This window comes from Anabas testudineus, chromosome 22, assembly GCF_900324465.2.
Source record: "Anabas testudineus chromosome 22, fAnaTes1.2, whole genome shotgun sequence".
Taxonomy (NCBI): Eukaryota; Metazoa; Chordata; class Actinopteri; order Anabantiformes; family Anabantidae; genus Anabas; species Anabas testudineus.
Window position 1 is genome coordinate 7654415 of NC_046630.1, and position 27407 is coordinate 7681821.

The window sequence follows — 27407 nt, forward strand, 5'->3', positions numbered from 1 at the left end:
TCATGTTGTTTTGAGTGTTAATGCATGTTTTCCTATGTGTGTGTTTGTGTGTGTTTGTGTGTGTGTGTTTATGTGTGTACATAGCAACCACATTTTAATGTTTTTTTTTTGCCCGCCTATAAAAAGACTGCAAAAAACAAACATAAAGTCATGATAACTCTTAGTTAAAATATATATATTTGTCATATATATTTATGTATATATTCATATGTAAAAAAAACAAACAAAAACAAGGAAGAGGGCAAGAGAAGAGCCCAGGAGGTCCCTGTGACAGGCCAGTTCTCAAAAAGCCACCTCACCCCGTTGACCCTCCTCATTCCATGACCTCGCTGGGTGCCACGGTGACCAGTTGCAAGGGGATCTCCTGATTGGCTACAAGATCGTGGGTCGTGGAGGTCTGGAGGATGAGCGTGGTTCCATCGGCGGTGATGACGGCATCTGTGGTGGTTGGAGACGTGGAGGCGGCAACCCCGCCCTTCTTATTCTGGTGAGTCTTTATGTGCTTGGCCAGGTGGTCGCTCCGCATGAACCTCTTAGAGCACTCTGTGCACACAAACTTCTTCTCTCCTGAGAGTTCAGAGTAAACTAAAGGTTAGACAGCGTGCAGGAGCAAAATTTATAATTCAAAGTGTCTACCAAGGTCGCACAATTGGAGTAGTAAACATTTTTGCCAACACTGCCAACGAATAAATATGAAAACCGTTTAAGAAGCAAGATAATAACATTTGTAAGTGAGAAGATGTTCTTTTGTTTTTAAGTGGAGTGAACCAGTTCTTGTCAGTGTTTAAACATGCCAGCACACATCCAACGCTACAGGTCTAGACACAAAATGATTTTTCTAAATTGAACCCTTTATCATGGTACATGAAAATCATCCATGTTTGAGGAGACTGATCAATCAGGAAATCAGCAAACACTATGTTGGGTGGTCCCAGGTGACTACGGTACATTTCAAACTTTATTAAGTCTGAAGTCCCAAATAAAAAACAAAAAACACACAATCAGAGTTGATTTTCGTTGAGTGTCTCTCTTTCTAACTCTTCAGGTCTTGATCTAAATATTCTCAAGTTCCTTGAGATGATTCTGTTGTGATGTGGCGCCGTGTAAATAAAAACTGAATTGAATCAAATTGAAGTGAATACATCCCTGTTAGCTCGCTGTAGCCGTTTATCATTCAGATTTTCTAAGCATTTCATTTTTTTTCGCCGCTACAAGTTCTCATTTTCTCACTTTTGAGATCATGCTTAACACCTCGTCACCAAACTTTGTGTGAGCAAAAACAATGAACAGCTGAAGACGTCGACCACATTTGCAAGAGACATGCAAATGAGGTGGTAGGATAAAGAGATGAAAAGAAAAATATTCTACATAAACTGGTAATAAACTGTTATCTGATATCTCTAGATAAGTCTAACCACACAGAATGTGTCTAATTTAGTAACACACAAACAATTCAAGTCTCTTATGCCTTTACTGAACACACCCATTAAACAGCGATGGTGAAAAAACTAAGTGAACTCTTGCGTTTCATAACTGGTTGAACCTCTTTTGGCAGCAATAATCTCAAACTCGTCTTGTGAATCAGACCTGCACAGAGTTCAGAAAGATTTTCTGGCCATTGTTTCTTATAGAATCAGCTTCAGTTAGCATTTCTATTTATAGGACGCCTGGAATGATAAACATGCACAAAGTCGTTTTTATTGCTTGTTTGTTTTGTTTTTTACCACACCTGCCTCACAATGAATGAAATTAAATCACACTGTGTTTAAAGCCATAAGGCTTGACTGCAGAGCTGTGTTTAGAGGTGATACAAATGGTGAGCAGACTTGTGTGAGCATCCTCTCACCTGTGTGTGTCCTCCTGTGTCTCTGTAGCTCATCGCTCCTAGTGAACCTCTTCCCGCAGAACATCCAGTTGCAGACGAAGGGTCTCTCTCCGCTGTGCCAGCGCAGGTGAGCTCGGAGATGGGACGTCTTCCCGTAAACCTTCCCACAGCCGGCAATGTGGCAGACATGCTGCTTCTTCTTCCCCATGCCTGAGCCTCTGTGAGACAAAGAAAAAAAATAACAGGGAGTGAGAAGAACATAGAAATACCACAGATGACCCAAGTTGATAATGCAGAAAATTCTAACTTAAAGGTAAAAACAACGGCTGAACTCATCCCACACAGCAGCGGTTTAAAAGATAAATGAAAGAAGGCTAAACATTTGCATTTTGCATTTGAATGGATGTGTTTCCACACAAACAAGGATTTGCATGGGAATCTGAATGTTTAATGACAAATGAACAGGACTGAAAACCTGTTTTATATGTAACAGTTACTAGTATTTGTCTGCGTTTTATCTTTCCCACCTTCCTCCAGACTCTTTGCAGTTGGGGCAGGTACAGGCTACTCTCCGGAGCCTCTTGCCCTCCCCACCCTGCGTGTCCATGTCCTCATCTCCAATTTGCACACGCAGGTTGTTCAAGTCACTCGGGTTCAGTGTTGAGTCTCCGCTCAGTTGCCAATCCTCAGAGTCTGGTTCCTCCTTTATCTGGATGCCTGAAACAGGAGGATTTAGCGATTTAACATGAGAAATTTAGAATTGGCACATGAAAATGGAAAATTAGTACATGCAAGTGCCCCGTACCAGCTGGACTGTTTGCATCCTCTCCCTGTGTGTACTGGACTCCACTTTGTGTAACAGAGCTGACTGTGACTGTCTGGAGGTTAGGTAGGCTAACCTGGCCTGCCTGGCCCAGAGGGAGGGTCTGAACTGGGGCTAGGGTCAACTGCTGGGCCTGACCCTGCCCCTGGGGCAACTGGAGCCCCTGGAGTGACTGAACACCCTGAACCTGGAAAGAGAGAAAGAGAGTGAGACTGGATATATGTTGTACACCGCACAAAAACAAATCATGCTACTGTCAGCAGTCAATTTTCGTTCTTGACCACAGAACCTTAAACACGCCATAGTTTACCTGGAAGGTCTGCCACTGGATTTGTCCAGTAGCAGTGACAGTTTGGGCCTGGATGAGGAAGGTCCCCGGATTGACTAGCTGCACACTCTGTAGAGTCTGGCCTGCTGCTGCCAGGTCTTGACCCTGAGCCACTTGGGCTACCTGCGCCTGACTGTCCCCAGACAGCTGCAGGATGGGCTGCGAGATAGGGGTGGCACTGGAGGATGACACCTGCAGAGTAAACAGCAAAATAAATTACAGTTGACACATAAAAGCTGAGAGGGTAGAATTCCTACAGACAAGAACATTGTTGATCACCAGGATGGAGAGCTCTGAACACATCGGCTGGTTACAGAAATAGCATGAATAAAGAGTGATGAATGACTTCATCATTCTACCAGTCTGTACTATATTATACACACACACACACGCACGCACAACTGTACAATTTAACACCATTCAATTCAGCAGCTCTGCCACAAACTCTATTTTAACAAGGTTAGAATAGAAGTTTCAGAAAGGTGATAAATCTACTATGTGTTTACTACTGAGGTTACAGAAGGTGGTGGAGTCAGATTGAAGCACTATTAGATGGAGAATAAGAGTATAAGTATATGGTATATGTGCACTTAAAGCACATAAACTGATTCTGAAAAATTTAATGTGCAATAACAAACACATACCATGAATGAGCCCTCCAATTGAGGACATCGAGGAGGTGGTTTTCATTCATTTACATTATGATTATTTAAAACTAAACATCTATTTAAGAATTCAATTCATAGAGCTGGGTATCATTAAACATGTTTGCTGCTATAATACCTGAATTAAATTACCAACATAACAAAACTAAGGAAACCATTCTGTTTTTAATATTACACCCTTGTTTTCAATTAGAAATTAAGCAAAAGTTAAGTTTTGTCTAAACACAAACTTTTAAGTCTGCTTTCTTTATCAAATCATTTCATTCTTAAGTCAATTAGTTCAAAAGACAACAGCAAAAATGATTTTTGAATAGAATGAGATTCTTTCTGTCTTACACTCACAATAAGGCCTGACAGAAATATACATGACAAAGGCAGCCACTCTGACCTGGATTTGCTGCAGGTGGTTGTGGGAATTGAAGTTCTCTGAGGAGGAGGGGTCAGACACGCCGGCAGAAACGGCGGTTGCTTGGGTCAGAACCCCAGTGCCATCGATGGTCTCGGGAAGATGGGAAGAACTGGACGAAGAATTGGTGGTGGTTGGCACGTAGAGCTCTTGGTTGGCGCTGCCATCGCTCACTGTCACCAGCGGTTGTTTGCCGCCAACGTCTTGACCCTGACTCTCCAAGGGTTGACTGCTCATGATCAGCTGACCTTCAGCTGTTACCCCTGTTGCAATAGGAACTGTCTGCGCTGCAGTGAGCCCTAGCGACTCCAGATCCACACTGTTTATGGGGACAAATGTTATGTTGCTGGGCAGCCCTACAGGTACGGTACCAGTGTATGCTGACCCACCAGCCAATGGGACACCTTGGATTGACTGAACTTGCCCCGCCTGCGCCAGGAGGTCTGTGGACGCAGAGGTGGCACAGCTGATCCCAATGCTGCCCTGACCACCATCCTGGAGGAGCTGAATCTGCCCCGTGCCATCATCCAACCCTTGCGTTGAGAAGCCTGCAAGTGTCCCATCTGCATTTTGGATTTGGGGGATGACCTGGAAGAAAGGGTAATAGTTTTGAGCATGATTACCACATGGACAGAGCACCTATAATATCGCTAATATCTCTGTGTCTCTTTTTACCTGATACTGAATGCCTGACACTCCGTTGGCTGCAGCCTCATTTCCAGATGCTGTAACATAAATGGGCTGGCTGGGCAGAGTCCCAATAGGAAGCACATACTGCCCGTTGGACGTGACAGTTCCCGAGTTAGGAATGTGAACAACTCCCTGGTCTTCCTTCCCAGTTGAGACAGGAGTTAACACCTCCCATCGATCTGAACCCGTCAGCTGAATGGCCGACATGTCTGTTGTCTAGGAGTAAGATTGACATTTTCTATGAACAAAAACAGGCCATACTTTTACATGAAAACAGTCATTTCTTTGAGAGGCAAAGGGAACCAGTCTGGCTAAACGCCTGAAAAATCTGTGATCCATTCAGAGACTGTGCTGATTTATCAAAGACAAAGTAAATCATATGCAGTAGGGAAGCATGTAGGATGGGTGATAATAAAACTGGCACAAGCCAGATGAAACCACCAGCACACAGAGTGAAGATAACAGGCTGTGAAATGGACGAGAGCAGGCTGTGGGGGATGGGTGGCTATTACAACACAACTGAACGCTACTGTTTTGATTACGGACGGTATCCCTGATATATTATCACACCCCTGCAACATCCAAGCCCAAGGTACACCGGCTATCTTCCAGCGAGCCGACCCAAGTGACTGACTTCAGTGTCCTACCCACTATGGGCGGGTTTTACAGGGGTAAAGTGGGTGGCCGTTATTGAGGGGAACACAGGAAGTGTACGGCTTTCACCCCATGCCATCAAAATTTTAAAACGTGTGAACTTCATGCTCTCAAAAACACAACCAGCAATCGAAAGCGAGCGAGAAAGACGAGCTAGAAAATGTCGGATACCTGTGTTTCCGCTGCGCCGCCGGGTTGCAGAAACTCGCTTTGACTGCTGTCCACGTCCGCGGACGCCATTTCTCCTTGTTTCAGAGGCTGCTCTGGCGCTAGCAAGGGAAGAGGGGGAAACTCAGCAAAACTCTAATCTTCAACTCCTGCCTCCCAGAAAATCCCGCAAAGCATCCCCACTCTTCAGTCCAAACGGAGCTGACTGCGAAACTGAACTTTGCTGCTGAGATTCTGTGGCGATTTCGGCCCAGACTGACTGTTTACTTTGTCAACTCTGTGGCTAGCGAGCTAGCTCCGTTAGCTAGCCATATCTAGCTAGTTAGCGGCAGAGCAAAAGATAAAAAGACGCAGCTTGCTTCGCTGTAGGTTGCACAAACTCACCGATTAGTTGCACGCTTCGATGCGCTAAATGTTTACGTACCAGTCATAGCGTGAATGGTAGTAACCGAGAGGATTATCTGATCAACTAAACTCCGAACATGATTATTTTATCAAAGGCGGGCTAGTGTTGATCGGTGAATTCGGGTCGATTTTTTCTATTTTGATTGACGGTGCGGGAAACACAAAAAGGTGGGACTAACAAGCTTGACCGTCGAATTTGCATCACATTACAGGACGTCCCGCCCTTCTTGTTTAACGCGATTGGCTGAATGGAAGTGTCGCTGAGACGTGGGTGGCTTAACCGGACTGTCAATCATTTTTTTTGTAGGACGTGTGTTTCCTGTTTGTTGTTGAGCGATACGAGAAAGAATGTAGTTGGTGAATTTTGAGCACATAACTCGAGAACAGCGCAGTCTGTGTTGAAATTACATGCTCCGATTTTACCCTTTAACGAACAAATAAAGTTGTATTTTTCTGCGTTATGTTTGGTGTTTTCACACGGTGTGTCATTGCTCAAAGTTCGACGTGCGACAAGAGTCCGTTTTAAAAGTTTTGGGCGCTTATGTTGGCTGTAAATGATCTAATTATCCTCCATTATTCTATTTTAAAAAGTTATCTCCCATACATTTAACCAAATAATTGCTAGCAAGCCCCATAAACGCAGCATTTAACATAATCAACACTAATGTTATCCTTCCTGATGATATAACATTATACTAACAAACCAGTTTAATGTTTATATAGTTGCCAAAAATAAGATTATTCTTCCCAATCAGGTTGCGAAACAGTAACATCCCATATTAAATCTATGCGAAAATAGCAAATAAATATATAACATTTACAAATAAACCTTTCAAATAGTGTTTCTAGGTCCATTTGCTTGTTTTGGACCTTTTCATTATTGTTACATGTTTTCTATTATCAGATGAAGTTTGCTCAGAAGCTACAAACACTAAGAAAACATACTGCCTTGTTGATTTAAGTGAGATCCAGTTGAAAGGGCTGAACAAGCCAACTTTTTCCAAACGAGGAAGTCTACAAGTTAATGATTTAAAAAGTCACTTTGAAAACACTATAAGGCCAGGTTATCATTTCATAAACGCAATAAGAAAGAGTTCCTTTAATCAGTGCAGGAACAAGGTGCTGTAGTAGATGTTCCATTTGAACCTTTTTCTTATTCTTACAAACTGCACGTTGTGAATACTACTCAAAGTTTCCCATTTAGCTTGTATTTTGTCAACATTGAAATTACTGCTACATTGAAAATGCTAAATTAAGTTCATAAAAGCTTTTTTCAGTCTTATCTATAGCCTTATTAAATCATTGTAAATCATACTGTAAAATAAAACACTAACATTTTAGAGGCTTAGTCCCTGTCCTGCATGACGGAGTGATTTTACATGAGTAAAAATCAGAAAAACACACAATGGTGACAGAGATATCCTTTTATTGAGACATGCATATTAATGAGGGTGACATTTAGTAGATCTTTGCTCCCTTTAAAGTTTCTGCTGTGTAACCCCATTCCTCAGTAACCCATTAATGCTCATAAATAGTGCTGGGTTTCTAGGTCCACAATTTGGCAAGATGTTTGGTGAGTGGATGGTAAGTGAAGACTTTCACACTGTGGAGGCAGTGAGGAGAGGTGAAACAAGATGCATTTTGAAGCAGTACAGTCCAGATGACAAAAAACTAAGCTGTAGATTTCCTGATTCACAATGAAGCATTGTCTGACTGTTATGAGCTCAAACATAAATCAATAAAAGCAGTATGTATAGCAACATTCTCTGTTCACGTCTGTTCAGGCACGGTCATGGATGCCTTCTTCGCCCTTTCTAAATAACATAATTCCTGTTCAGAGTACAGCACAGTACTGGCCTCAAGTGTTAGCACGCTATGATGGTATTCATTCTCTCTTAAGAACCACTGTCAGTCAAATACAATAGAAACCATACATTTGTAAATATATTGTGAGAAGGGCGAGAAGAAACTGTACATATATTGGTAATTTTATGGAAAAGACCATTTCAGAATGGCCTTGTTTTTGTAAACTGATCATACTTTAATACCTCATACTAGCACTGTTAACATGTTTTCAAAGATCCAACGGCTGGTTAACATTACAGCACACCTGCCTTTAATAAAACCCAAATTAGGAGGCTCATTAGGGTCAGAGAGCTTCAGTTAATCAGCAGCCATCACTGAGGTAACTGTCAACTAACAACTGCATGGACAAGCTGTTCTTACTAAGAGAAACGTGTGTTACAGTTCCGTGGGCAGAATCAACATAAAGAAAACCTTTATTAGTTATCTTTGAGCGGTGTAGCTTATGTAAAAAAAAAGCAACCCTGATTAAAAAAACAAACAGCACAGGAATGTGTGCTGTGTACAGAAATGTAGCATAATTATAAGATTCTGGTCCAGACCTGGGAGGTCAATTAAGTAAATGTCTTTGTCCAAACAAGGCTGCATGTTGATCCTCTGAACTTAAGAGAGAACAAATATGAAAACCAGCATTGACGGTGTTAGCTCTTAGGGTCCTGACTAAACTGTATTCTGAGTTTTCCTTCTGATGACTGTGTGGTCTCATTATTTCTTTTTGGGTGCGTTGGGTGTGTTGAATTTGAAAAAGATAATGTCCCCATCCTCCACGATGTAGTTCCTTCCCTGTTGTCTGTATTTGCCAGCAGCCTGAGAAAGAAGGAATTAAATCAGGACAGTTAAGGTGTATTCACTAATGATTCTCAGAAAGGAGCAATAGTTATTGACAGGTTTTCAACAATGAAGCTTTTAACATGACTCTATACAAACACACACCTTGACTGCATTTTCACTGCCCTCCTCTTTGAAGTCATTGAACTTCATCACCTCAGCCATGATAAAACCTTTCTCAAAGTCAGTGTGGATTTTTCCTGCAGCTTGAGGAGCCTTGGTACCTTTCTGTTGGATGAAAAAAAGTGTATTTTATCACTTGTTTATTTCAAGTAAAAAATACAAAATGGCTTATCGAAAAGTAGGAATCATTAACAACATAGTTCAGTTTGTCAGAGTCAACTATAATGAATGAAGGCTTTGAACATTGGCTCCTAAAGCAAATAAATACATGATATATGCTGCAAGTACTTTAACAGCAAGAAGACTGCTCTTTCAAATCACAAATTGTGCATTAATGCACAGAATGCACAAAATGCACAAATGTAGATCAACATAATTTTAAAAAAGTTGTTCGTGTCACAACACTCACCCTGATGGTCCATGCTCGCACCTCATCTGGTCCCGCTGTGAAGAAGTATTCTAGTTGTAGTGCTGCATAGCCAGTCTTTATTATTTTGGTCAGAACACTAAAAACACACAGACGAGCAAACACAGTTGTGGAGCAGTTCAAGGTACAACATCTTTAAAATTTTACTTCAGTCACTAAAGCTTCAAATCTGTAATTTATCTGAACATATACAGTTCAGTCAATACAACAAGAACAGAAGAGTATTCAATTTTTTATCACAGGATTTACTGGTTCAGGCTTTATTTATCCAGTGTCACTTTACTCAGAGGCCTTTTGAACTTCAGAGCCATCAATGTTATTAGATACAGCTGTGCCTGCCCTGATGTTTGATGATTATAAAACACCTGCTGTACAAAAGCCTTATTGATGTATTCAGCTGACTCATAATATTTACCTGTCAAAGTAACAATCGCATTACACAAACTGTGACATGTGAGCAAATCAGCTTGAAAGACATTGTGAATATAACTAGCAGACTAATCAATGACTGTTATTATCACTAGTAGGAGCTGTATTGTTCTTTTTTGGGCATATTTTGACTTTATTTGATTTGTAGCAGTAGAGATGCAGAGAGGAAACATGGGAAAAGAGATCAGCAAAGGTTTCCAGTTGGACTTAAACCAGGGATCATGCAGTAACATGTGGTGTAACCATTTAGCTACTAAGGCGCTTTGTGTACTGTTCATTTTAACCTGATTCTTAGCACAAGAGCCAAAATATTATAACTAGCCCCGTTGGTCTTTCAACTGTATCTCTCACCTCTGTGTCTTCAGTTCTTCGCAGTACTTATTCCTCTCCTCATCCTCCATGTCAAAGAGTTTAGACTCCAGAGCTCCACTCAGTGGAATGACCATAGAGCCGGGATCATGAACATCTATCCACTCCTTGATTTTGGCCAACCTGTGGAAGTCACACAGACAACATAAGCTTTTCTGAATGCTAAAAGATATAATAATATGTGACTATATAATATATTGGACATCAAGACATACTGGGTTATGTCCCAGTGAAACTAAACTCACCACTTGTTCTTTTTTCTGATGTAATCCTTCTCTGAAAGATTCACCAGGTAGATCATGGGCTTGGACGTCAGAAATAGGTATTTGTTCAATACCTCAATCTGTGGAGAAATAAAAAGTCACAGAAATGTCAAATCTTTGAGGACAGTAGTAATAACCATAATGAATGTACCATGCATTCCACTGATTCCTATAGTAGTCTGGTTATAGCAATTTTTGGACATGTGTGTTGAACACATTCTAGCACATACATCATACCTCTTTGTCGTTCCATTCATGGTAAAATCTGATGTGTTTCTTCTCATCTACCACCCAGTTCTTTACCTTCAAGATGATATCCTAAGGCACAAAACAACAGCTCCTTTAAATACATATGACAATTTCCCATTTCTTCCAGCAATGATACAAAATGTGAAGAAGTGAAACAAACACGCTTTACTTACATATTCAGGCTTGAGTTTTTTGTCACCTCCTCTGACTGCGGTTTTCTCCAGTTTGTCTATGATTGGAGCAATCATTTCTTCGTCTTTCAGTCGCAGTTCCTCATGGATAATCTCAATGTCCCTCACTGGGTCGACGTTACCCTCCACATGGATAATATCTTCATCATCAAATGCACCTAAGACAGATAAGCATTGCTAGCCTGTTACAGTCTCGCATTTACACATTCAGGTGTAAAGGCTGATATCATGTCATATTAAAATGATCATGTATGTCTTTCTTAAAGCTATAAACTGTAAAAGTGTTAGTACTGTGATGTAAAATCTGATGATCAATGGGACAATACGTTTGTTGACTTTGGAGATATTTGGATGAGGTTGTGCACCCCAACTTTTAGAAATAATAAAAAAAGAAATCTCTTTAGCACCTCTCCCAGTTTCTAGTTTAATTCCGTTTGCAATCATGTTTGCAATTAGGCATTTATGACATTTTCTTAAATAAAAAAACAAACTCCTTTATGTAAATCAGGAACTAACTGAACAATATACATAAAGAAACGTTCAAATCTGACCAGGCATCCAATGTCAGCCCAATAAATGTTACAGTGTGACATACTGTAGTTATTATGATAAAAGTATTACTGCATATTCTCAGGAGACTGTCAAATTGACCTCTTCAAGCCACAGGCATCTTAAAATGGGCCCTGTTCCCCTTTACCAAGAGTAGTAATGGCTCTAACTTGTCCTAACACCTGCCCACTCCAGTCAGCTGTCTCTATACAGCAGATGCAGTAAAGACAACTTACGAGTCATGTGGAAGATGCCATCACAGGCACTGATGTGGGAGAGGAAGGCATTTCCAAGTCCTTGTCCTTTGTGAGCTCCTTTCACCAGCCCAGCAATGTCAACAACATTTAGGAAAGCGGGAACCTTACTAAAAAAAACAATGCAAGCAGACATTTTCTTCATCGCACCATATGACACTCTTCTACTCACAGTTTCATGAATCAAATTAGAACATAATGAGGCCTCCATATGTCTTTCCTGTCACTTGTGTGCCAATTTTATTTTTTGATGAGTTTTCTTGTAGAGGATCTGTAAAGTTCTGAGGTTCAAATTTGTTGTGCATAAAATGCTATATAAATAAATACAATGGAACTGTACCTTGCTGGTTTGTGATACTGGCAGAGAAAATCATATCGCTCATCAGGTACAGGTACCCTGCTCTCATTTGGGTCAATAGTGCAGAATGGGAAGTTCTCTGCAGCCGCTTGGCTTTTGGTCAGCACGTTGAAAAATGTGGATTTCCTGCAATGAGAAGATTAATGGTGAACCCAGCGTTTGTTTATTCACCTGTAAACCAACCAAAGTTTGTAAATATGCACATTATCTATTATGTTCTCATACCCAACATTAGGTAATCCCACAATTCCAATTTTCAGAGATGTTCCAAATCGTCCAATCAATGGAGGCTGCTTCGGGGCTTCTCCCTTTTTGGGGGGCATCTGCAAGAGTTACAACAGTAAGTTTAATACCGATACAATAACAACCACTTCGAAAGATTCCACTTTGTCCAGACATTATTTTAACACCTGACAGAGTTATTAATCGTATTGTAGCTGTATCCTGCTGAGCTAGCTCCAGTGAAAACGTGCAGACACAGCTCCAGTCATATGCTCATTCAAACACACTATGCTAACGTTAGCTAGTTGCTAACTGCAACCACTCCTAGCTACCAACTTACAATAATATCTGGCTGCATACACAGTCATGTCTGACATTTTCACTCATTAAAAACAACACAGCAAATGTTTAGCTTGACAAAGGCCTCGTTGGGTACCTTTATGTCTGTCGTTAGCCTATGGGCTTCGTGGTATTCACTCTGAAATCTGCTCACACCGGCCGCACCACTGGAAAGGCAAGTTGGACAGTATGGCGGAAGTGTTTTGACGTGAAAGGCCTGTGATTGGTCGGAGGAAGAGTTGCGTCAGTGTCAGTGCGTCACTAAATAACTGAGTTGGTTTCAGTTTTTCTTTTATTCCGTTTTATTTTATTATAATTTCTAGTATTTTAGATTCTAACATAACATTTGTAAATGAACTCGTATGTCGTTTATTACTGGTGTCCTATCGCTATCTAACGCTAGATGTCGCCATTTTACAAGATGCGTTCAAGAGGCTACACACCAGGTCTCTGGATGTTGAGTCATAGTAATAATAATAATGAATACTTTATTGATCCCCTTGGGGACTTCCTTCTTATTAGGTTGAAACGTTTCGCTACTCATCAAAGTAGCTTCTTCGGTCTGAAGATAGTTGGTTGGAGCCACACATTTGTACTCCAGGTTTGGTTTCACTCCACCCCTTGGCCTGAATGAGCTCGTTAGGTGAAACAACGTGAAGTATAAAACAGTCACACCTCTGCAAACCTCTCATATGTCCCCTACAGACCAGGTAGTAGTTTGGAGAACCACGGCAAACTATGAAGTGATAGTTCTAGTGGAACATTCAGGCAGGATTTCCACCAATTGACAATTCTCTCACTTTTCAATCCTGGCTCAACAGCTTTTACAAACGACTTTATTACACATGATTACTTTGACATGAGGCTGAGACATGAGGATGCACACTTGTAGTCAAAGCAATATGTTTATTTCTGTCGAGAAACGTACTAAACAGAGCAAATGACCCAAGTGACGTTTTATTGCATATATACACAACCAGAAAAGTACTTTCCACCAGAAAAAGGCAAAATAAAAACATTGTTTAAAACATATCCAAAAAACAAAAACAAAAAAAAAACAAAAACATAATTTTGCCAATTTAAGAAGTTTGCAACATTCAAACATTAAAATAAGAAATATAACACCCCCAGAAAAATCCTGCTTATATTAAAAAACAGGTCTGTTGAACCAATTAAAAACATTTTATTTCCACAAGCAGGCCGTTTTCTATTCTTAGTTACAAGCAAGTTGGAAAGTCCAAAAACCACGTCACAGATTTTAATAAAGTGGTAACTGTTCTGTTTGATGCAGCCTTGAAGCAGCTTTCCTCTTTTTTCTGCCACATTACATTTTTGGCATAACACTTGTTTTCATGATTCTTCCTGCAAATCAGATAATCCCTGATTCACCACTAATCTTGTGTCACTCAGACTGCATTTTTTGGCCAATATTGTCCAACCTTTAATACATATACAAATCCAGAATTCCCAACACATACATCATCTGGTCAAAAGACATAAAAAATAAACAAACATCCAAACAATGAGTGTGTTTTCTAAAATCTGTCGCTGATGTTTCTCTCACTGTTCAGTAGTGACCTGTTGGGGAAAGAAAAACAAAAATGTTAACAGCACAAGAGATTGATTTTGCTGTGCCACTACATTTGTATTTGATATAACTCAAACACGAATGTATATGGTAAACAAAAATGTATGAACTGTAAACTGCTGGAGTAAAGTATGAGCCCTATGATGACTACTGATAAAAAGTTTAGTCTTACGTGGTGAGTAGGAGCGTGATCGGGATCGAGAGCGGTACCCTCTACTGTAGTAAGGAGAAGGAGACCTGCGTCTATAAGTAGAAAAAACGTAAGTAAAACATAACATTCAACTTTTATATTCACAAAGCAAGTATTCTTATATATATATATATATATATATATATATATATATATATATATATATATATATATATATATATATATATATATATATATATATATAGTTAACACTAATCATCTACTCCTTTAAAAAAAAATAAAAATAAAAAAATCAATAGCTGCAGTACTGTCAGCAGTCCAAAAAGAACTCACCTGTAGGATCTGTACTCTTGATCGTCATAGCGATCACAGTCACGCTCATAACCTCTGTCATAGCCCCTTTCGTAGCCCCTGTCATAGTCCCTTGAGACGCGTCGCGATGAACCACCTCCACCGCTGTAAATGCAGAATACAATTTTGAAGACACCTTTGACGATACTACAGCCAGTACCTTCACAAACAAATCCATGTTGTGAAATTTAAGAAATAGATACAACACTTACTACGTGGGGCGTCCCATGTAGATTCCAGGAGTGGGGGTATGAGCTCGTTTGGTAATGGAAAAATCCACTCTAATCCTTCGCCCATCCAACTCCATACCATTAGCACGCTCCTTGGCCTATAAAAAACAAAAACAAAAAACAATTAGACTAGATGAACAAAATAAAAATACCACTATATACAGACATGTAACAGGTACAGTACATTACATTACATTACAGTCATTTAGCAGACGCTTTTATCCAAAGCGACTTACAAGTCATTACAAGTTACAAGGGTAGGCAGGGCAGCGTGAGGAGGTCTTGCCTAAGGACCCCTACTGGAGGTAGCCATAGCTGGGATTTGAACCCCAGTCTCCCACCCATAATGAACCTATTCACACTATATGACTCCGGTCTTAATGGTAGTTCCATACACTTCAACAAACTATCAATGCCTCATTAAAAATTCTTAAAAAAAGATTGCTCCCATAACAGAACAACACAATGGGAAGTAATGAGTCAGCATAATTAATAATTATTCTCCTTACCTCCTTGGAGTCTGCAGAGTTTTCAAAATAGACAAAGGCAAAGCCTCTTGAGCGACGTGACTGCTGGTCATACACAATGTTGACATCAGCCAAAGGCCCATATTTAGAGAACACTTCTCTCAGATCCCTCTCAGTGGTGTACAGACTCAGTCCAAACACACCCAGACATGCGCTGGGGTCTGGGTTGGCCTGTGGGGGTAAAGAGGTTACAAATGTGAAAATAAACTACCACATAACTGCTGTTATATCCAGCTTTTCTGGACATATATCAGCAAATAAAATTTTTAATGTTTTGGTGACTTAAGAACCAACACCAAAAATGAGCTTTTACTTACGATCTGTCAAATGATAAAATCATCATGAATTAGTTAAATCTAGAAGCTGAACATCACTAATATTGGTGAAACTACCAAGACTTTAAACAGTTCAAAGACAAATCGTATAGGTCAGCGAGAAGAAATCAAGTAGAAGAAGCACTAAATATATACCCTATTGCCAATGTGTCTGCGTCGATTTGACATGGGGGAACGGCTATGGCTCCTACGGCGACGGTATTCCCAGCTGCGAGATCGGCTCCTGGAACGGCGCCGGTGGGAGCGGGAACGAGAGCGAGAGTAGTGCCTGCGCGAGCTTCGATGAGAACGGGACCTGGGGACAGACATAACTATAAATCTTAGTTTGCACTTTCTTTGCATAATACACACAAACGGCTTCAGAAATGTTATGTAATTGGAGTTCACATCAAGACCAACTAGAAACAGGAAATCCTCTTACCTGGACTTTGATCTGGACCTAGAACGAGATCTGGACCTAGAACGGCGGGAGCCATCTTTGGAGCATGCTGGTGAACGGCTGGCAGACTTTGCAGAGCCCCGAGGGGACGCGCTTCTTGAGCCGGGCTGCGAGTCCTGGACAAACCACACACTGAGGTCAGAAACACTTAAGCCAAATGCTTACGAAAATAGAAGAAAGGGACAGGAGGCAACTGCACTTGTCCTGCACATGCCCCTTTCAGAAGAGCTCATTTTAGGAATTTGATTACAAGAGGTTCACACATTGCAACAAATACAATAGAAATTATGTAATTTAGCTGATATTGAAACTGCACAAAATTTAACCTAAAAGGAATGGAAGGTTTGGCCAGTGTTTCTGATAACAGAGAGGGAAATAAACTGTGCATGCTTAAAAGAAAGAAACGAGATGAAATAGAATAATAACATAGCAGGCTGTTAGGAAATTACTCATACCCAGGTAAACTTCTGATCTTAACTTCATAACTTCTTCAACTTCATTACTTCAAAACAACCCATGATTTCTTCTTTCTTCTGTTTGACATTATGACTTCTTTTTTCCTCCTCTTCCCCCCATTTACCATCTGCCATTACAACACTAGTAGTGGGGACAGATCTTGATTGCTTCTTTTCAGCATCCATTACATTAGCATGCATCAACACCATCAGCTTCAAACAATAACAACTTCACATCTGAAACGTCTTCCGCAATTTTCTTTCTTCCAACCTCAACCTTAACAAAGAACAAACAAGGGTGATAAGGCATGTTGGTTTCTGTTAAAACCAAAAAGGTACAAAGAAAACAGCAGCAAAACCAAGAAAACAACAGACTAGCTGAATGTATAGCTATGTTGGCTTGCTATGGTCTTTAGAGCTGCAACAGTCGACTCATTGATTAGTCAACTAATCAGCGAACACTTGGATTATCAACGAATCAATGATAATTCAATATTTTAGTTATTTAATATCTAGGTTTAGGCTTTTAATGCCTAATAATTAATAATTTTCTCATTTCATTAGACTCCTATTACAGTAAACCGAGTATCGTCGGATTTCCGAACAAAATGAAACACCTGAAAACGGAAAAATACCCTAGAAATGTTTCAAACCATACTAATATTTCACTAACTAAAATGCTTTCGATGTTTCAATTTAAAAAAAATTGTAAAATCTACGTGAGTCGTTAGCTGCAGCTCTAAGGGCCTTCATTGGTCTTGAACCAACATTTCCATTTACTATAATACATCTGATCATGAAGAAAATACTATGTACGGCTTACGTTAGCTAGCGTTAATATTTATATTGACAAGGGAATATTTCAACAAGTAGCAAACGCAAAATCACAAATCACAAATACGCCGTAGAATGAAAGTAGCATGGCAATGCGGTGGCCACATTTTACCGCTGCTTTGCTTTGTAGGCCCCGTGTTTTAGCTAGCTTAGCTAACAATACTCTACTATTTTCAAAATTAAAATACCGATGCTTTTAGGTAAAATGCACTTTTAAATACTTACAGAAACCAGTATTCGGTCTTAAACATTGCACACACGTCTTTCAGGTCTGATGTCCGCTCTCAAAATGTGTTTCCATTACCAGACCTGCAAATACAGCTAACAGCTAAGCTAGCTAGTTAACTTTAGCTAGCTTCTTTTTGTAACCCTTAGCTAGTATCCTTTTCTCATAATTCAGACTCACCTTCTCCCGGAATTCTTTCTCGTTGTCGCTCATATTAATGAAATTAGACACCAGTTGTGTCACAAGCACTTCGATTTAACGTCGGGTTTAATTTATTCGACTGCCGAAATGTATTACAGCAAAGCAAACCGCTTTAATCTGAACTAGCTAACGATGGAAGCGTCTAGCACCTTAAACCGTTGTTGCCCTGTTCTGGTGGGATTTTCAGAATAAAAGCATCGTCTAATCTATAGAATTAATCATTCACTACTCACTGCACCACTTCATGATGCTTTAAACTACAGAAAACCTTCAGCTATCACACGTTAAGATTTGTAAGGACATTTATGTTGGTATCCAAAGTTTTTCTAATACTGTTTCTGTTTCTAATACTGTGTTTTTATATTATAAATTATTTTTTCAGCATATTTTTTAGGATGGAAATGAATGAAGTCCTCAACTTCCTCTTTGAGTTACAACAAGTTCTGGTTACTTCAAGATACAGACACGTTCAAACTTTAAAGACATTTACATTTATCATTTTGTTCTAGCATTCAGTTTTTAAAATACCTTTTTGATTCCTGACAGTTCTAGTTTTATGGTGTTTTGAACAGCTTTAGCTTTCTTACATAAGGCATAACTACTTTCTGACATTTTATACACTGAACAACCAAAATAAATATTTCTGATGTATTAATAATAAAACATACTTACATATAAAATAATGCTGGCTACCACCTATAGTAATCAAGCTTTGCTACTGCACAATCTAACACTCCCACAGACATTACAGGTCTGTATTGTAACAGGAGGAATAAATAAGCAGTGTTTACTGCAGCTTTATTGCCCGTTATTTTAATAAGACCTAAATCTTAGGTTCTCTTAGGCCAGATGTCAGTGAGGTGTCGGGTTAAATCACTTAAATCTAAACATTACGTTTTTATTCTACAACACTAAAAAAGTAACGTAATAGAAATGGTATTAATAAATTGTTCGATGTGTAGTTTGTGTATTATGATAATATTCAAAAACCCAAATTTAAAAAATGAAATACTTTATTACAAGGGGGAAAAAACAAAATCACATTTTTTAAGTATGAACTCAAACATGCATGTGGACAGTAGTTTGCTATGCAGTACTGTTAGTCAATGTAATAGCCCTAAGTAGCCACTTGCAGTATGCTCATGGAAAAGATTCACAGATCTAACAGCGCTTTATGTTACATACAGTATGGGCAAATTACTATTAACACTCATAGGGAAAAATATATACACACTCCAGAACAATCTTTCATCCAGTCAAGCCATAAATAATAGCAAAACAGACATGTTACAAGCACTCAACCATGCATATTGTCTGAAAAGGAGGTATTTTAAGTTATATTGTCTATTTTTCATACAGAGACTGAGTTTTATAACTACTTTTAATTGTAGTTATTTGCCACAAAATTACATCAAATATCAGTGAATTCAATCTTAATTATTTCTGAGTTCACCTCAATACTGACTGAGTTGTGTGTGCCCATTTTCCCAAAAAGACATCCTCTAGCATACTCTAAGTTGAGCTCAGTGTCCAACGACTGAAGGCACTTCAGGCAATACTTCAAACAATGAAACTAACAATCCAAAGTCTATTACAATAAAAGGCACTCAGTCAGTAGTGCCAATACTTTAACAAATACACTTCTTACATCCCAATAAAGGCTCTAATTACAACTCAGAGATTACAAAATGGAACGTCCCCGACAGGAATAGGGACAATGAATAGTGTTTGATTTCTCCAGATTAGATTTCAGTCAGTTCACTTCTTTGGCCCATTCATTTGTTTACGTTGCCATGTAGTTAAATGCACACAGTTGTTGCGCCTAATGGGAAAATATCTGTTGTTAGGCAGTTAATGGACAGGAGATTGTTTTGATCCTCTATAGCAGCTTTTTATTGAGGATTTCCCAAATCATTAACTTCCTGAAGAGAGGCATGTGGCACTGTAAGTAGAAAAAGGTATTTGTTACATTCAGTCATATGAAATGGTTATAAAAAACATACTAGGAAAGAGCATTGCAAAATTTATTGACTATACAGTAAATACCTGTTTGAAAGTGAGAGACCTTCCTTTTGCTATATAGTCAGCGTATTTACAAGCAAAAACTCCACAGTCACTGCCATTTTTCTGCTGCGGTATATCCTACAAGACATACACAATATCAGCTCATTAATCTCACAGTGAAGGAGAAGATGTTGAAATGTTATATCATTTATCTCAGTTTGACTTACAGTGGCCCTCAAGCTTCCAACAGTCCACTTGATGGCATCAAGCTCTTTGCCTTTCTTTGCTCTGTGCTCCTCTTTCAGGTAGACTCTGGAAAATTAGCATAAATATAATATAATATGAAAAATAAAGACAAATACAACATCAAAATTAAGAGATAAATACACTGCCCGATCCAAAAAAAAAAAAAAAAAAGCCACATCCTGGATTGAAGCAGTGCGACTTCTCCGTCAACACAAGATCTTGGTGAAAAATTAATGCAACTCTGGACAGGAATAAATGTTGAGACATTGCTGAAGCTTATCAAAACAATGCCACAAAGAATGTGTGCTGTAATCAAAGCTAAAGGCGATCCAATGAAATATTAGAGTGTGTGATTTTTTTTGACGGGCAGTGTAAATGAGAGATTATAATCAAGACTTACAGTAAAAGACTACAGATGTCATCATGTCTTTGTCCCATTGAATCATATGACCTCACCGTCTTTGATTTCAAATCTATCACCTGAAAGTCATGAGACAAGTAATGAGAGATTAAAAACATGTACATATTTTACAATGTAATTTCCATCAGTCATTGTGGGTTTGACTTACAGCCATTGCCCAGTGGACACCCAAATGCAGAGGGACCAGGATGAGGTCGTAGAGGAAGATGTCAACAGCTTTGGTCCAGCGCTTCACAGCAGCATGGCCACCAGGCTGCCCACCTCCTCCACCTCTCAGTTTAGGAAAGAAGAATGTGCTGAAGGAGTAAACTTTTAATCCTGCTGCTTCACCAGAACTCCGCTCCATTACAAGGGACAGGTAGAAGTTTATCACCTTCGTGAAGGAAGAAATTAACAACCAAATTTGGAAATTAAGTCTAAACTGCATTCCCATTTGTATTTCCTCATATTATCTAAATTCTGTCTGACTAAACCTTACCTCATCATTGAGCCAGCCACCTTCCTGCAGTGTGGACAGGTCTCTCTGTGTAATGCGAAGTTTAAAGGCAGCACTTAGAACAATGTTGGGATCACTGTGAGCCAGAGCTCCACTCACCTCCATTGCCATTTCCTAGACATGGATAAAGAATGAACAGAAGTGAAAAACTGCTTTCTTCAACACAACAAGTCTACATTTCCCACTAAAACATTTAACCTCACCTTGCTCAGCCTAGGAATGTCCTCATCACTGTGCCTTGTATGTGTAGAATGTGTGTCAGGCAGGCTGACAGCCAGAGTCTCTCTGTCCACTAGATTGAGGCGAGTAGCTACTTCTGTAGATAGGTCCAACTCTGGCGCCTGTTTCTGCTGATAAACACAAACGAAATAAAATAAATCTAACTTATAACATTATAATGTGCTTTAACATGTTACTAGAGACCAAGAGAAATGGCTACCTTTGCACTTCTAACAGGCTGCATGTCCTCACAGCTGCCACTGAATGACTTATTGAAAGTCAAGCCACCCCATCTGGAGATGAAACACCAAGAGGTTAGAGGAAACCAAAACAACAACAACAACAACAACAACAACGACATATGCAGCTACACTACACCAACCTGTCCTTGGCTGCAGGTGCATTTCTCCATGTGAACACAGTTGGGACAGCTGTGCAAAACACACAAATATAGGTGAAATCAATCAGTTGCCAAATGTGAGCATTTGCTTCTTTTCTCTGTATAACTTGAAAGCATCATCTTGGGCTTTGACAGTGATAATAGTTGTTATTTAAAGATACACACATAATTATAATTTACTATGACCTGCAATTTAGAAATAAAAGCATCACTTATGTTAGCCACCATAAACAAATACATTAGAGATTCTACTTTCCTTAGAAGTGAATCAGGTCTATAGAAATGTCTTACCTGTGCATCCCATCTTCCTGGGAATTGATTCAAATGATTTCACTGAAGCAGCAGTTCTGTGATCAATCTGAGACAGCAACTCACTGGGGGCATAAAGACAAAAAAAAGTAATCAACTGATATAATTTCCAAAAATATACTCGACACAAATAACAGCCGATACTCACTCTTGCGGTTTTGTTTGGTTGAAAGGTAGTGGTTGACTTTTGCTGTATTTTTCCGTCACCATCTCCAGCAAACGCCTGTAGTGCTCCTTATTATTCTGCTTTATGGCCTAGAGGCAGAAAACAAACACATGATGAAATGATAGAGTCTAAACATGAGTGGATTGATGATCACCTTATTCTGTTTTAGCAACATTTTACGATTAAACCTTATTAACATGTTTTTACTTCAAATTTTGTCTATTGTTGCATTAAGCAAATAAATAAAATTGTTTTTAAAAATGCAAGATTTCAGCCTAGTTTTGTATAAATTCAAGCCTTAAGCCATTGAGATACCTCTTCCACAGTAAGACTGGGCTTGTAGCAGCGGGTATGTCCAAAGCCATTGCTAGTTGGGTCAGGGTTAGCAATTCCCACCCTCAGAGCAGACCGTGAAGGCAGCAGCTGGAGGGAGCCTCTCCTCTCTCTGTCTTTCCCTCTGTCTGGGAACCCGGCAGGCAGTGCTGTCCCACTGGATTTAACAAAATTATGTACTTTAACAAAAGGAGCATTTTAAAAAAATGACAAATAGTAATAGATCAGCCAGATCAACACATAGTCTAAGTAAACTAATATATATAAGCCATCTTATACATTAGCCCACTTGCCTGTATTTCCTCAATAAAGGAGGTGAAGAGTTCTGAAAGGGATTCTTCCCACCCCGATCATTCACTCCACCAACTGGCTTATCTGTAGAGAAGGAATATTATTTAAATGAGTATGTGGATTATGATAAATACCCCAAAATATACAGAAGAGAGAAGGGAGACAAATGAGCAAGAATAAGGAATAACAGCTGCTGTCACTTACCCATTCTCCACTCAGTACTGTTCAGCCATGAAGTGTGGAGCTCATCTATCCCCATCAGAGTGACAGGCTGAATTTTACAAAGGAAATATAGGGTATTTAAACACTATTATCCAAGATTTTGTCTTTATCTACTTACAATACACTAGTCTACATGTTCACAGAATCTGTCCCAAATACAACTCAATTAACCACTTCCCACGGATGGAGGGAATAGGTTCACAAACCTGCGTTTCTTCATAATGTCTTGGTTTCTCACTCTTGATTGTCAGTGGGTTCCGCAGCCTGAATAGACTTGCTACCCCGGCCACAGTCTTCCTCACAAAACTGATTACTACATCTGAAACACAGAACATCACAAATTAACCCTTCCTTATTTATTCAAGTATTATAAATACCCAGATACATTTTTTTAACAAACAAACCTCGTCTGCGTCTTTTCACCTCTACCGGGTCACTCTGGCAAACACCATCTGGAACATCAACACTGCAAAGGGGAGGGAAATGAGGCCATGATTTCAGATGGGTGATAATAACACCGCTAAATATTTCAATGTCTTGAAAGTCTTTTGGCATTTCAAAGAGTAAATGATTAAATGAAACTGTCTATTGTGTCTTATTGTTTTACTGTTCACTTATTTGTTTGTCACTGTTTTGATGTAACAAGTGAATTCCCCTGTTAGGGGGTCAGATTAAATGAAAATGAAAAGTTAGCAGTAATGCTCTAAACACCTCTAAAATCAATACAGACGTAACATTAACTCCACAAGTGACCATGGATTTGAATTAACATCCCTCTCTCCCATCTTACCACTAAAATACCTGAGAACTATGAAGGGAGGCTTTATTGCAGGAGTAAAACAGGAATGGTTTACATGGACTTACGCTTTATTTTGTGTGTATGTATGCGAATTAAATGCTGAGTGTATGAAATAAAGGCTTTCAGCTAGCTAGCTGTTGCCAATATTACAATAACTTCAAGCTAATACAGAATTACTGTTGATGCTGCTCACTGTGTTTCAGGTAGTTAACGTTACTGTTGGTTAATGCTTGCTAACTTTAGCTAGCTAGTTAACATTAGGGCACTCGTAGCTAACAGTTAGTATCACTAAATGCTCAGTAGCCGAACCAGCTACGGTTCGACACTAGTGAACACCGGGCTCTGGTACCTTTGGTAGTTCCGTTTAACCGGCCTTCCGTGGCTCTCCTGTCGCTGTGCTCCCGCTTTAGCGCCAGGTCGTGTGGGTATGTCAGCGCTAGCGTTACGTTTCTCGGGCCACTGCTGGGTGGAGGTTTTCCCCGTAACGGGCTCAAACAGCGACGAGATGCCGTCAGCTATCCATCCATACATCCCAGACAAATACGAGACGAGTGAACCGAAGTCTTCTACGCGGGCCAGGACGAAGATCAGATGTCAAGCGAGCAATCTACGACACACGCCGCCTGCCTTTGCTGTAGCTTAGCGTTAGCATCACTGTGCTGAAACGCGAAGGAAATGCGTCACAGCGTGTTGATGTTTCACGACGTGCGATTGTTTTGGGCATCAATGGAAAACGCGTGGGCGGAGCTCCAAAGTCCAGTTCACTTGGAGGCATGAGACAGAACAGCGGCCACAAACGGCGCCTGCGGAGTTAATAAACAAACGACGCTAAAGCGCGTCAGGCGTAAGGCGGACTGTGATTGGCTGCCGCGGAGCGACTCCGCTTTAAAGCTTGATTACATAATAGTCGACGTCGGTGACTCAAGAGATAAACACTGGGGAAGGAGCTTTTTAAATGTATGTAGTTAATGTAATCAATTATAAACCTAATTCTAATTCAGTGGCTGTCCATTTATACCAGCTGAAGAAAACTACACTGCTCAAAAAAAATTAAGGGAACACACAATTATTCCAGTGTAAGTCCATCAAACTTCTGGGATCAACCTGTCCAGTTAGGAAGCAACACTAACTGTGAATCAGTTCCACCTGCTGTTGTGCAAATAGAACAGACAACAGGTGGAAATTAACAAGACAACCCCTATAAAGGAATAGTACTGCACATGGTGGCCACAGACTGTTTCCCTGTCCTCATCTGGCTGATTTATGGTCACTTTTGTACTTTGCCCTCACCACTAGATGTAGCACGAGCCGGTGTCCGCAACCCACAGAAGGTGCTCAGGTGGTGCAGCTCATCCTGGATGGCACATCAATGCACACTGTGGCAAGAAGGTTTGCTGAGGAGCACTGTCGGAGCCCTACAAAATGACCTCCAGTAGGCCACTAATGTGCGTGTTTCTGCTCAAGCTTACTTAGCCTTTCATAAGTAGTTCCCCCACCCTCATTGTAGGTGTTACATTTGTTTTGTGTAACTCAGTGGACGAGGGATTCAAAACAAACAAACAAACCATTACATTACATTAGATTTATTTTGAGCAATAAGTTTCGGTCTTCTGACAGGAAGCATTTAGGACAGAAAACAAAGTTGGACAACTTGTATAGAGGCAATGGAATAAATTGTTCCAGTAAAGGATAAAATATACATCTAAATAGTGATTATCAAAAATGTATGTACAATAGACAAACATTTGTTATAACCATTTTCTGTGTATTATCTAAAATGAATTAAAGCAAAGAAACAGTTTGGTTCATAATCACACATTTAAAATATTTATTAAAGTTATGGTAAAACAAATACAAAGACATATGGTTTAACTTTATGCAATAATATATTCACTAGCTATGTTGATTGTGAATTTCCAGTATAAAACTAGAGCAAATCTGGACATAAGTACAATCAGTGCTGTTTACATTGCAACAAAAATGTATAAAACATTAACTGCACCATTTAAAATGATGAAAAACCACGTTCTTGCAACATCAGGAGTGACCTTCAAAATACTGAGGTACAGAGAATAGAAAAATTACAATAAAAAAGGTGTAAAAAATAATTTAGGTACTTTAAAAAATTACATCAATCACATGTTCTTTCTACACACGTCCCCTGGAACAGGGGGACAATCATTCTTTCAGTGGCTGGATTACTTTGGGTCGGACTGAAAAGCAGATGAACCTGCAAGAACACAAAAACAAAAAAATCACAATGTGTGAATTGCATCTTTCTCCATTACAAACTTAATTATTAAATCCAAATCCAAGATAAAGTTATGTTAATAATAATCAGAGTAAACTAAAATTGCCCAAAGTCAGCCATCCAACTGGCTGCTGTAATGGCTCATTCAAAAACATTTAAGACAAGTACAGATCTGCATATGCAAATGTTCTAAATACATTTTGTAAAAGAAAACACATAATGTAAACAGTTTGTGAACAGTTTGTATTGAAAAGATATGTCTGCTATAAAATGAAATGGACTAAAATACTTGCACCGATTGAAAATTGCACATTTGAAACTGCATTAATGAAAGAACTGAAATTTTGATTAGGAATCGAAGTTTTCAAAATCTGCCAATACTTATCTGCTCCCTAAAGCCTGAAAAATCATCAATGTAATAAACATCACAAAGGCTGCAAAATTCAATAAATTATAAGATTAAATACATTCACAGGCCACTTTAGTAGCTACACCTATACAATCAAGCAAATTCTTAATATACAGTACAGTAGACAGCATTAACATTATGCAAGTATAACCTGCAAAAACAATCATAAATTAGCAGTGGTAGTGACATGTTGACATGAACTAGTGGAGAGTCGCAAGTACATCTCCTTGAGACCAGAATGTCATCACTTCTAATCTAGTGCACCAAGTGACTGCTAACAAGTCAGTACCCATTCTGAGAGGTGCGCTGTGCTGCTTTGTTTGGTGGAGTGAGTATGTTACACTCACACTCACCTGGACCATACAGGTAAAGCGGCGACAAGCAGCTCAGGTACAGCCACGTCCTGTTTTCCTGCAGCCAGCGCTGCCGATAACCAATCATATCGGGGGAACAGGCTGACTGTATCTTCCTTTCCTCTTTAGGGGGCACAGCTAAATGAGTCTCGCTTACTAGGTTGGGAGATGATAGAGTACACAGGTTGTGGGATTTGGTAACATGCGGTTTTGCTAACAGTTCCAGGAAGAGTTGCTCTGCGCAACACAAAATTGGAATTAGTCCTTGAGTTGCTTGTCCTCTATTGAACTCTTCCTGGAAAACAAGTGACCCCTGAAAAGAAGCATGCATCTAACAGACTATAAATCCATACACCCAGTGTGATCACACATACATAACAATACATATTAATTAGGTGCTCAAAACCCTAAAAGTTGTGTTTACCAATTTTGGGGAAGAAACAATTTTTAATAAAGGACTTGAGATTTCTAGAACCTCATTAGTGCTTGCTTTTCCCTCCACCTATGTGCATTCAACTCCATTTCTTGTCCCAAATGTTTCACCCTATTTAATGCTTCTCACCTTGCCTGGCTCCCACCAACCGCAGTTGAACTTTCTCTAGATGGTGAATATATTCTGTCAGGGACCTCTCTGGATCCTGAGATGTTCCAACTGAATGCCCCGCGGCCACAGTGGTGCTTGGGTACGACCTGAAGAAAGAAAGAAGAAACCTGATTAAAAAT

The 27407-nt window shown here is 39.6% G+C and overlaps 5 protein-coding genes across 14 annotated transcripts in view; all 5 read right to left on the minus strand.

Moving 5' to 3' along the window:
- Window positions 1-135: 135 nt before the first annotated feature.
- Window positions 136-6373, minus strand: LOC113148241 (transcription factor Sp3-like). 3 transcript variants are annotated; one of them, XM_026339855.1, is made up of 9 exons: window positions 5944-6373; window positions 5563-5660; window positions 4723-4953; window positions 4030-4635; window positions 2959-3168; window positions 2631-2835; window positions 2353-2542; window positions 1847-2043; window positions 136-567 (listed from the first exon to the last, which is right to left on the minus strand). In XM_026339855.1, exons 2-9 carry the CDS (start codon window positions 5629-5631, stop codon window positions 314-316), a joined length of 1962 nt encoding a protein of 653 aa, XP_026195640.1. In that variant the 5' UTR covers window positions 5632-5660; window positions 5944-6373; the 3' UTR covers window positions 136-313. The 3 variants fall into 3 exon arrangements, with proteins under 3 accessions (XP_026195640.1, XP_026195642.1, XP_026195641.1); XM_026339857.1 differs by lacking the exon at window positions 5563-5660 and having other exon boundaries at window positions 5984-6372; XM_026339856.1 differs by lacking the exon at window positions 5563-5660 and having other exon boundaries at window positions 5944-6372.
- Window positions 6374-7373: 1000 nt separating this feature from the next.
- LOC113148629 (obg-like ATPase 1) lies at window positions 7374-12646 on the minus strand. Its single transcript, XM_026340387.1, has 11 exons — window positions 12526-12646; window positions 12093-12190; window positions 11850-11993; window positions 11492-11619; window positions 10689-10864; window positions 10504-10584; window positions 10249-10346; window positions 9986-10126; window positions 9188-9284; window positions 8761-8883; window positions 7374-8634 (listed from the first exon to the last, which is right to left on the minus strand). The coding sequence occupies exons 2-11, from the start codon at window positions 12188-12190 to the stop codon at window positions 8533-8535; spliced, it is 1188 nt and encodes a 395-aa protein (XP_026196172.1). The 5' UTR covers window positions 12526-12646; the 3' UTR covers window positions 7374-8532.
- Window positions 12647-13314: 668 nt separating this feature from the next.
- On the minus strand, window positions 13315-17931 carry LOC113148571 (transformer-2 protein homolog beta-like). Of its 4 annotated transcripts, none has more exons than XM_026340308.1 (8): window positions 17745-17931; window positions 16032-16165; window positions 15746-15905; window positions 15258-15446; window positions 14731-14846; window positions 14501-14623; window positions 14189-14259; window positions 13315-14006 (listed from the first exon to the last, which is right to left on the minus strand). In XM_026340308.1, the coding sequence occupies exons 1-8, from the start codon at window positions 17775-17777 to the stop codon at window positions 13996-13998; spliced, it is 837 nt and encodes a 278-aa protein (XP_026196093.1). In that variant the 5' UTR covers window positions 17778-17931; the 3' UTR covers window positions 13315-13995. The 4 variants fall into 4 exon arrangements, with proteins under 4 accessions (XP_026196093.1, XP_026196096.1, XP_026196094.1 ...); XM_026340311.1 differs by having other exon boundaries at window positions 16032-16781; XM_026340309.1 differs by having other exon boundaries at window positions 16032-16781; window positions 17564-17931.
- Window positions 17932-18760: 829 nt separating this feature from the next.
- On the minus strand, window positions 18761-24362 carry senp2 (SUMO specific peptidase 2). 2 transcript variants are annotated; one of them, XM_026340423.1, is made up of 17 exons: window positions 24021-24362; window positions 23277-23338; window positions 23079-23191; window positions 22855-22921; window positions 22653-22734; window positions 22342-22516; window positions 22009-22115; window positions 21843-21925; window positions 21534-21582; window positions 21372-21444; window positions 21136-21279; window positions 20915-21046; window positions 20585-20809; window positions 20416-20495; window positions 19997-20081; window positions 19812-19907; window positions 18761-19707 (listed from the first exon to the last, which is right to left on the minus strand). In XM_026340423.1, the coding sequence occupies exons 1-17, from the start codon at window positions 24200-24202 to the stop codon at window positions 19645-19647; spliced, it is 1818 nt and encodes a 605-aa protein (XP_026196208.1). In that variant the 5' UTR covers window positions 24203-24362; the 3' UTR covers window positions 18761-19644. The 2 variants fall into 2 exon arrangements, with proteins under 2 accessions (XP_026196208.1, XP_026196207.1); XM_026340422.1 differs by having other exon boundaries at window positions 21136-21282; window positions 24021-24361.
- Window positions 24363-25470: 1108 nt separating this feature from the next.
- The window catches only part of LOC113147848 (pericentrin-like), a 32038-nt gene continuing 30101 nt past the window's right edge, over window positions 25471-27407 (minus strand). For 3 of the 4 annotated variants that reach the window (XM_026339111.1, XM_026339110.1, XM_026339109.1), the window contains 2 exons: window positions 27247-27374; window positions 25471-25901 (listed from right to left, as the gene is read on the minus strand). In XM_026339111.1, coding sequence (XP_026194896.1) covers window positions 25870-25901; window positions 27247-27374 — 160 coding nt within the window. In that variant the 3' untranslated portion in view covers window positions 25471-25869. The remainder of the gene's footprint in view (window positions 25902-27246; window positions 27375-27407) is intronic. The other variant, XM_026339112.1, reaches the window with a different exon arrangement.